At 42.4% G+C, this 9,543-nt stretch overlaps 4 protein-coding genes across 4 annotated transcripts; 1 reads left to right on the top strand and 3 right to left on the bottom strand.

The window, feature by feature from the left end:
* Window positions 1-1,204: 1,204 nt before the first annotated feature.
* C8Q69DRAFT_469799 (xylose isomerase-like protein) lies at window positions 1,205-2,992 on the bottom strand. The gene has a single exon (XM_028630789.1). It carries the CDS (start codon window positions 2,642-2,644, stop codon window positions 1,523-1,525), a length of 1,122 nt encoding a protein of 373 aa, XP_028484981.1. The 5' UTR covers window positions 2,645-2,992; the 3' UTR covers window positions 1,205-1,522.
* A 97-nt stretch (window positions 2,993-3,089) lies between these two features.
* Window positions 3,090-4,943, top strand: C8Q69DRAFT_418947 (S-adenosyl-L-methionine-dependent methyltransferase). The gene is made up of 5 exons (XM_028628369.1): window positions 3,090-3,491; window positions 3,552-3,687; window positions 3,756-3,879; window positions 3,940-4,379; window positions 4,449-4,943. The coding sequence occupies exons 1-5, from the start codon at window positions 3,300-3,302 to the stop codon at window positions 4,766-4,768; spliced, it is 1,212 nt and encodes a 403-aa protein (XP_028484982.1). The 5' UTR covers window positions 3,090-3,299; the 3' UTR covers window positions 4,769-4,943.
* Window positions 4,944-4,962: 19 nt separating this feature from the next.
* On the bottom strand, window positions 4,963-5,247 carry C8Q69DRAFT_384357 (hypothetical protein; the record flags this gene model as incomplete). Its single annotated transcript, XM_028627619.1, has 1 exon — window positions 4,963-5,247. A coding segment is annotated over one exon (285 nt), but the record flags the coding sequence as incomplete, so codon positions are not given.
* A 151-nt stretch (window positions 5,248-5,398) lies between these two features.
* On the bottom strand, window positions 5,399-7,772 carry C8Q69DRAFT_469805 (major facilitator superfamily domain-containing protein). The gene is made up of 5 exons (XM_028630790.1): window positions 7,431-7,772; window positions 7,274-7,375; window positions 7,158-7,211; window positions 6,610-7,071; window positions 5,399-6,557 (listed from the first exon to the last, which is right to left on the bottom strand). Exons 1-5 carry the CDS (start codon window positions 7,541-7,543, stop codon window positions 5,654-5,656), a joined length of 1,635 nt encoding a protein of 544 aa, XP_028484984.1. The 5' UTR covers window positions 7,544-7,772; the 3' UTR covers window positions 5,399-5,653.
* Between the last annotated feature and the right edge of the window lie 1,771 nt (window positions 7,773-9,543).

A 9,543-nucleotide genomic window follows, 5' to 3' on the forward strand; every position in this document is an offset into this window, starting at 1 on the left:
CAAAAGAGTATCTACCTGCACGGTGAGATGCATGCGGAGATAGGGCTGTGAAGGATAACCTACCCCGCTAAGAGAGCCAGAGATCTGCGCTAATATAAACCTCCTTGTACACCTTATGGCAACGAACGTTCTAGGTGGCCTTGGCATGCTCGAGGTTAGACTGACCGTCAGGGCCGGTTTCTTCTGCCGGTGTTACAATAGTTGCACTTTTCTGCTAACAGTAATCACTCCAGATTTCACGGTGTTATTCGGGAAGTGTCGAGTCTCAGCCGCCGTGGAGCGCGCAGACTATGAATCCATTTGCAGCTTCCTCCGCTACGTATTGCTCTCACAAAAGCTAGAGCCTGATACATCCTGCATTTATTGTACAGTACTTATCGCAACGGTATGGGAACGGTGCCACCGATTTCGGCATTGCAGAACAACTCCGGTGACTCTTGGATTGGGTGGAAACCCATAGATTGAATCTCACTGCTTGAATTATGAGGACTACCGGTGTTACGTGATTCCGTTATCTCAACTGTGTGAGCATGATCTGTACACCGAAGGGGGCCCAGGACAGAGGACAAATGCTCTTGTAACAACTACGAGACCACTTACACGCATCAAGGCGGACTGCAAACGCTGCCTTTACCCCCGGGACGGTAGAATGAAACGAACGGAAACTGCGCCATGGTAAGGCGATATTACAAAAATGTCCTTGCAGTGAGGTGCGGAACACGAGTTCAAAGCGTTCACGAGTCGGAGGACGATGATACACCGAGTGATAGTATCAGCGGAGCAATGTAGCATCGGAGGTGAGTCTTGCAACGTCCAAATGTTACGCATCGGCCATGGTATTGTCCGATTTGTTTACCTGATTGCAATTGCTCTCGGGGATCATTAATCCTGATTGGATGAGCGGGTGCAAAAAGTGGAAACAGGATCTGACCTGAAATATTATTTCCAGCTGAACAAGATGTTTTCTACACGAAGACAGTGGGCGTTTGTCTCAGCCTGCAGAATGGAGCGCTTTCAGATATGTTGGGGACTTCAGGTCGGAATAGACTATTGCAGCCTAGATGCAGGGTCCAAGATAAAGAATGTGACACGTCCCGACCGACTGGTTCGAACTATCGATTCAACGCTCCACTCTCACTATCTCCATATGAACAAGTGTAACCCGTTTTAGTCGAATTCCGATCTCGGAACGCCACAAGATCTCCCCGGCGAGCCTCATGTGTGGCGAAGCTGGATCGATATGTCGTTCCGAATCTATCTCATTCATTCCTGCATTCCTGCGACTGGCCCCTCAAAGAGACTAGATGCTGGTAGATCTCCGTAATAATAGAAGAGCGTGGGTCGTCTTTGTAGAGCTATCATGCGCTGGGAACGGGAATCTCACTTGATTATTGAGACGTCGATTTACACTGGCATCGGAGACTACGGCTGAAAAGAGAAAAAATAAATAGAAAAATAATAATAAAAAGAAAGATAGCTACTATTCAAGGTTTCTACTGAGGATACTGTCTGTGTTCTGGTACTATGGACATTTGCGGAGGCTTGTCTCTTCAAGCGACTTGATCGTTTTATCCCAAGAGCTCGCAGCTCGCGCAGCGTGCTCTGAAGGAACCATAGGACTATCATCTCTGGTGGTTCTCGAGAATATCTCCATGCTTACCCAGCCACTGAAACCGATACCAGATGTCACAGCTCGAGCAATCTCAAGTATCGGAAGATAACCACCTCTGTCTTCCTCAAAGGGAAAGAGCCTGGAATTTCGCGACCAGCCTAACAAAGTTGGTTGGTTTGGGATGTGGAGAAATGCAGCAGACGGATCGACCCGCTCCCCGTCGGCTAACTGGATGCAGAAGACACGATCTGGATCAACATCGCTCATGAGTCGTTGTAATGATTGTTGGAGCATTTGGTCCGCTTCTTCCGATGAGCGACCTGAAACTGTCGTTGGGTCCGCCCAGACACCGGCAGCGATGTTGAACGTGTCGAAGCAGATGCCAAAGTTCTTTCGATTAACCCGCTGGACAATATCCCAGGACTCTTCCCATCTATTCACATGCGTGCCCCATGCCAACGCCTCGTACGCGAGGCGTACCGGATGCGCAATTTCGGCGGCAAGGGTTAGGTCTTCGACCAGACGCTCTTTATCCCCAGCTGCTTCATCTTTCCCCAAGAAAGAGGACGGAATCAGTATGAAGACGTCATTTCCCAGAATCGTGGCTAGTTTTGTCCAATGTTGTAGCTCCTTTATTCTTCTGGCTTGTTCATCCTTGCAGAGAAGTCCTTCGTAATTTCGAAAAGGCTGAAGGCTGACTATCTGAAGGCCACGCTGCTCACACATATTTTTGATTTGGAAAGCGGCCTTTATGTCATAATAGTCTGTCGTATTGTTATCCTGCTGCGATGTGTCGACTGGCGTCCTGCTGTCGCGGCGTTGCAGTTCTTTCGCGACTTGGTGTAAATCATCATAGAATAGCTCGATTCCAGAAAAACCGTTGGTCGAAATGACGTCCAGTTTCTTCTTTAATGGATGTATATCTGGAGCTCCAACACTGATAGTTGCTATCGCCGGCCGAAAAGATGTGTGCACCTCGGGCTCTGATGGTGGTGGGCTGGGCAGAGAAGCTTGCCCGTCGAATGATGACATGGCTGAAGGAGAAGTAGTTGTGTAGATTTTCGCGAGGAATACTGCTGGGAGAAATACCTAGTGATGGGGCCATGTTAGACCACGTTTATATGCTATCATCTTCTCGGGCCTCTTCATTTATCGCGATGCTACCGTCGCAATAAGACTTGTACACTGACGAACATGCTTAGGAATGAGCATGCTTTCGGTGAGAAACAGACTGGACGACCGTTGTTCTACCGGAGAGTCTGCTGAATACCCAAAGCCGCTCTTCTCCAGCAACTATGCATTGGCCCCGGTATGTATCAATGAAGTAGTTCCAGGATCGGGACCGTATCCGTCATTTTGGTTCCGACACAGTGGCGTTGACGCTTCCAGGGTGCGGAAGTACGGGTTCTCCGCCGGCCACTCCACCTTACTGTAACCAAACTGCCGGATTAACCTCCGGCAGGGAACAAACTTGAAAACCATATCAACAAGGAGGAATGGGCGAGATTTATTCTCAACAACGAAATATCCGTTTTCAGTGATACATGCGAACCGAAACGGAAATATAGAAATGAGTAGCTATCGTCGCCTACTCCATCGTTATAGTATAATACGGCGCAAGAATCCCAAGATCAGCGGATATTCGTAAATGAGACCGCGTGAAGTCCACTAATAAATATTACAGAAGATGTCTTCCTTCGACAAGCAAAGTAACGCTGACAAGATCTTGGCACTCGCTGAGTCTTTGACAAAAACCGCAAAGAACTATGTTTCAAGCCAAAGTACTCCGGGGGAACATTTCCAGCTTCTTTCTGCAATCAAAGAGCTACAGCTACTAGTGGAAACTCCTACCGAGACAGTCCTTAGACTTATATACCAAGTGAGTCATATATCATGATATTGACATTTCTATTTATTAATGACATTCTTTTCGCAATAGCCTCCTCAAAATGCAGCTCTCAGGACTGCCGTGGACTTGGGGGTATTCCCTATCCTTTCATCCAGGTGCCAGAGCAAGTCTACAGTCACGGCCATGGAGATATCCGAAGAAACCGGTGCAGATAAAGCGCTTATTGGTATGCCTCCCGATCCTAAAATGATAATTACCTATATTTATACGCATGAAAAACTAATTCCCACACAGCCCGTCTGATGCGTGTTATGACCGCCCTGGGACTCTGTTGCAACCCGGAGTCTGAAGTATACAGTGCCAATGAGAAGACCTTCATAATGACTCAACCCACAGGAAGGGACGGTGTCAGTTGCCTGTGAGTACGTATCTTTTATGAGCTCTTCATTAGTTGATGCTGACTGTTGCGTCCCTACAGTTACGATCTTTCGGTGCCAACCCTGGCTAAGCTCCCAGAGTATTTCCAGCTACATGGTTATAAGAATCCCAAAGACTATTCCCATTCTCCAATGCAGTGGGCCGTTGGCGAAAGCCAATTCGAATGGCTAGCTCGCGATCAAAGCAAGCAGGCACTCTTTGATTCATACATGTCCAGTCGCCGCCAGGGAAAGCCGAGTTGGTTCGAGACATACCCAGTACATAATTTGCTGGATGGCGCCACACAGCATGAGGATGCCGTATTCATCGTCGATGTTGGTGGGAACCATGGCCATGACCTCCAAAAGCTCCACGAGATGCACCCTACTGTTCCGGGACGGTTGGTCTTGCAGGACCTTCCCAGTGTCATCAAGTCTGTCCCTCGACTGGAGGGTATTGAAGCGATGGCATATAGTTTCTACGATCCTCAGCCAATCAAGGGTAAGCCATTTTGGATCTCACATCTTACAATATACTATATGCCAAAAGGCTAACATCCATTTGTCATAGGCGCCCGAGCATATATCTTCAGAGCTATCTTTCACGACTGGCCGGACCATATATGCCACAAGATACTGGTGAATACAGCAAGTGCAATGGCGCCGGCCTACTCCAAGCTGATCATTATTGACTTTGTTCTACCTGATACCAACGTTCCACTGTTTCAGGCATCTTTGGATATACAGATGATGAGTATCGGAGCCGGAGTGGAGAGATCAGAGAGTCAATGGAGAGAGTTGCTGCATTCCGCGGGATTTGAGATTGTACGGATTTGGAAGAAAGACCCCGGGATGGAGGCTGTGATCGAAGCGGTTCCGATCTCACTATGACGTCCATGGGCGTATAGATCTTGTTTAGCTTTATATCATACCTTGAATGTCTTGAAATCGACTCGTCTCCTTACTTATTAAAATGGGTATCTACCGCTGCGATATTCAGAAACAAGAAAGCAACCAGACCACTGTAAATGATAACCCGCAGGCGAGGATTCGCAGTATAGGATGCCTGTAGCTAGTTATCTCATCACGTTCCGTACTGCTGTTTCGAGTAACAGTTTCGTATATTGCTGGTGCAGCCAGAAAACGTGCGCAGGCATCGGTTCCCCCTTAGTCTTTCCCAGCCCCTGGTAGAAGACACTTTTGAGTCCAAACTCAAACACGCCTTCCTCCGGCTTAACGACGGCAGATATTTCGAACAGGCCATCGGATGCGCGAACATCACGTTTCAATGGGGAATCGCCACAACGGACCACGATCTTTTCAGATGTCTTTTCGACGACCTCAAAATGGTCTGTGATCTGTGTACCAATGCGTGGGAAAGCCCCGCTAATATCTGATCCATAATCGATAAGGAGTCTCGAACTCCTTTGATAGTTTATCTAATCAATCTATGAGAGATAAGGAGATAAATAAACGTGACATGTGAAGAGATAAAGTCGATACTCAAGTACGTTGTTTATCCTGCCCCTCGCTTGAATTGCTATTGCGATAAAGTTTCTAGGAAGTCAGACCCAGATCCTGGCTTCTGAAACAACGACTTTATTACACATATAACCCATGTCCATGGCTAAAGTTACATTATTTTTACCAACATCGTCTAGTACTCGAACCTCACCAGCTCTATCGACATGACGCTTTTGCAGATCGGCCTGAATTGTCGAACTCCAAGTCATATATACATAAACACCAACCAGAATCGCATCCACACCTCTGATATCAGGGTTCCGGATAGCTCTTTGCCGACTCATCATTATCCCAGACAGACTCGCGCATGAAAGGACTGCGTTTGCGAATTTCTGGACCTTTGAGAACTAGGACACAAGGAACGATAGACAGAGCAACACCAACGAAACCAAGAAGTGACCCAGCCCAGCCATAGCCAAGATTCTGAAACAGGGGATATGATGCTAGAGGAAGGAAAGCCCCGAATGAGTTGCGGCCGAGAGAGGCTGCAGACAGGGCCGACGCGGCATACTTTTCATAAGCGTCAGTCAGATAATTGACAACGGCCATGTAGATCGAGTAAATTCCAACTCCTGTCGCTGCGATCCCGCAGGTTGGAACGATCCAGTGAATATGACCGACGCTGGACCAGCCGTACCAGAAGAGACCCCCTGAAAACAGCAAACTTCCGGGAATAGATGAATATAACCGGGCTTCGGGAACTGGCTTCCCGGGCTTTTCCTTATTGTATCTTTCGGAATGTAAGTAGAGTCGATCTTGGAGTGGATTAACCAGGGTTCCAATAACTGCTCCCACAGAGATAGCAAGCTGAATCATCCCAGTTTGGAAAGTCCCAAACCCGTAGTTAGCGCTGAAAGTTTGAACTACGCTATTGAAGAACAGATAGAGTATCCCCCAAGCAAAACTAATCCACAGCGTGAAGAAAGTGACCACTGGTTCGGTGAGCAGCATCCTCGTCGGTCGCATAAAGGAAATCTTCAGAAGGCTCCAGATGCTGGTACTGTCAAGCTCCACTTCCGCATATACCGGTCTCCCAGTCTCTTTGCGGATCTTCCTTGCGCGTTTTGCGAGGATCACGTCTGGTCGCGTTTCGTAGAGGATAAACCAGAAGATCGGAATCAGACCCGAATTATAGATGATCTGGACATAAAAAATCCTAGGAGTCAAGGATTAGCCGAGCCGTTCCTATGAAGATGCTATATTCATACCATCTCCACGAGTCAGTTTTGTGTATCTCCTGGATCGCTGAGCCGATAAAAGGCCCCAAGGCGATGCCGATGACACTGGTGAATCCAAAAAGTGACATTGGCAAGCTACGTGCCTTGTCACCATACCAAACATCGCTAATACTTCCGCCCACAATATTGATCGACACAGAGGATGCACCGCCACCAAAAAACCGAGTCACAACTAGCGTCGCAAAGTTCTGCGCAAAGGCGGAAGGGAAAAGGGAGATAACCAGAATGAAATATGCAACAAAATATCCTGGCATACGCCCCGAAGACTCGGTTAGAGGAACAAAAATGAGTGGCCAAAATGCAGCACCCATGTTCCAAGATGTAGTGGCCCAGTACAAGTTTGGAAACGGTTGATTTTGAACATGGAATCTTTGTTCCATCTCGTTATTACCGGCGCCATACGTTCCAGCTGGCAGTCCAGTCAAGATGGAACTGTGTACAGAAGGGAATTCAATTATCAGTAAACCTTCGCACTGCCTAGGCCAGAAATATTGAAAAGGAGGCAGGAATATACGCACATAAAGCACACTGTTATGGTCAGAACCCATTTGTAAGTTGGGCTCCAATTGAACCTATACATGCACAGAGAGTTTAGCTAGAGTACTGTGTGCCGCGACTGTGGGGGACTGCTCACGGATTATCAGGGTCTTCTGCACTGTTCCAAGTATGAATCTCAATGCCCTCTCTATTCCTAGGCACAGAATCGGAATGATCTTTACCCCAGATGGCCTTGATCCTGGTCGCCGGTCAGCATAGGCTGCCTTCAGGCGACGGTGCAAGTCCGTCTATACCTGTCCCATAACGTCTCACTTGCAGACTGGACGCGCTGATTTGATGATTCCTTTTGCAGGCGACCGTCATTACTCAGGTCATTTCGAGACCCCTCTGTCCCCTCCTCGACCATCTTATACAATTTTTCTTTGCCAGGCTCCAACTATCGTACGAGGATGTTTCAATTGCGTCGCTCCATGTATCCTCCGGAGAATAATATCATCGGTCCAGGAAGGGTTATTCAAAGGTCGCGTAGTGCGCAATCTGCTTAAACAGAAAGCTAGTAAAATGTATGAAAAGAACTTTTTCTTTTCTTGGTCTTTATGAAAGCCAATTGTTTGGTCGCATTCCGATTATCCGGAAACGATCGAGTCATACGGCAACGCTTTCGTCATGACTTAATACCATCTCTTTGGCCCAGTGAAAGCGGCATTTTAACGTCATGGCGTGGGTCGGTTAAGTTTACTTAACGTGGCCCACAGCTGCTACCCTATATCTTCTCTCTTATAGAGAGTTAAATCATTAGATCTAAGTGTTGTGCGTTCTAGCATCTTATAGCTTCTAAAAAATAAATTTCGGTGCCCCTAGGGGCTCTAGTAGTAGTCGCCCGCGCCAGCAGCTAGCTTAGTCAGCAGAGTAGTGGCTAGATAGATCAGTTCAGCTTAATTAAGCCCCTAGATAGTTCCTTAATTAAGTATCTTTATTAGCTCTAAGAGGTTATAAGCTTAGCTTAGCCTTATTACTATTTTAAATAAATAAGCTAAATATTTTAAAGCTTTAATTCTTTAATTAAATAATATCTAAGATAAAGAATTAAATTAATAAACCTTTATCTTTAAATAGATTAATCTTTTAAAATAATAACTCTATCTCTAGTATTAATTCTCTTAATAGCTCTAATAGTTATAACTTATTAAAGATTAAAGCTATTAAAGACTATATAAGATAAAATACTTATAATAGCTAAATATTTAATTAATAATAGTAACTTTAATAATTAACTTTAATTAATTAAAGAAGTTCTTAAAATAATAAATTATAAAGACTTAATTAATATATTTATTAAAAGACTTATACTTTAAAATAAAGCTAAAGTCTATAAAATATAAAAAAAGCTTAACTTAATAATAAAGAGTTAAATTAATAGTTAAATAAACTATAAGCTAATTAAAACTATTAGAATTATATTTAATAAATTAATTTATATAAATAAGTATATTATTATAAAATAATAGTTAAGACTAATAAATTCTAGTATAATAAAGATTTTACTTTAAGAAAGTCTTTAATAATAATTTTATTTTAATAAAATTAAGCGGCTTAAAGAAACTACTTTTTAAGCTTTATATAAAATTTATTACCTTAATTAAGAAAATATTAAAATATATTCTATATCTATTATATATATTAATATTTTTTTCTTTAAGAATTATTAGCTCTCTAAGATAATTAGATAATCTAGAGAATTTTATCTAAACTTATTCTTTTTAATTAATTATAAGCTTAGATTTATAATAATTTAGGAAAAATAGCTATATAATAAAAATTATTTTATTTTAAATATTTAAGTTTAAACTAATAATAATAAGCTATTCTTATATAAGAGAATCTGTAATAAAATTATTTTAATATTATATTAAGTATTAAATTTAATAAGAGTTAAATCTTATTAAAGATTAGAAAATTAATCTATTATTATTATATTCTTAATAAAAGATAAGAATAATAAAAAAAAAACTAGTTTTTACTTTTTTAAGGGAGAATTATAAGATATAGTTTTTATATAAAAAAATAGCTTTTTAGTAAGAATTACTAGAATATTATTAAATTATTTAAAGAAGAAAAAAAAAGCTAAGATAAGAAGGTATTTAAAAAGACTAATATAATTATATAATATTAAATTATTAAATACTTTTTAAATAATAATTAAGAGAATTTTATAAATTTATTTAATATAGAGAATCTATAAAAGAGACTATAAATAAAATATAAATAATCTCTCTTTACCTAGAAAATATTAGCTTATTTAATAATATATATAATTTTAAATAATCTCTAGACAGATAATTTTAAATACTTAGAGATAACTAGATTTAATAGAGAAAAAAATTAAAGTATATAATAAGGATATAT

The sequence above is a fragment of the Paecilomyces variotii genome (assembly GCF_004022145.1).
Source record: "Paecilomyces variotii strain CBS 101075 chromosome Unknown C8Q69scaffold_6, whole genome shotgun sequence".
Classification (NCBI taxonomy): Eukaryota; Fungi; Ascomycota; class Eurotiomycetes; order Eurotiales; family Thermoascaceae; genus Paecilomyces; species Paecilomyces variotii.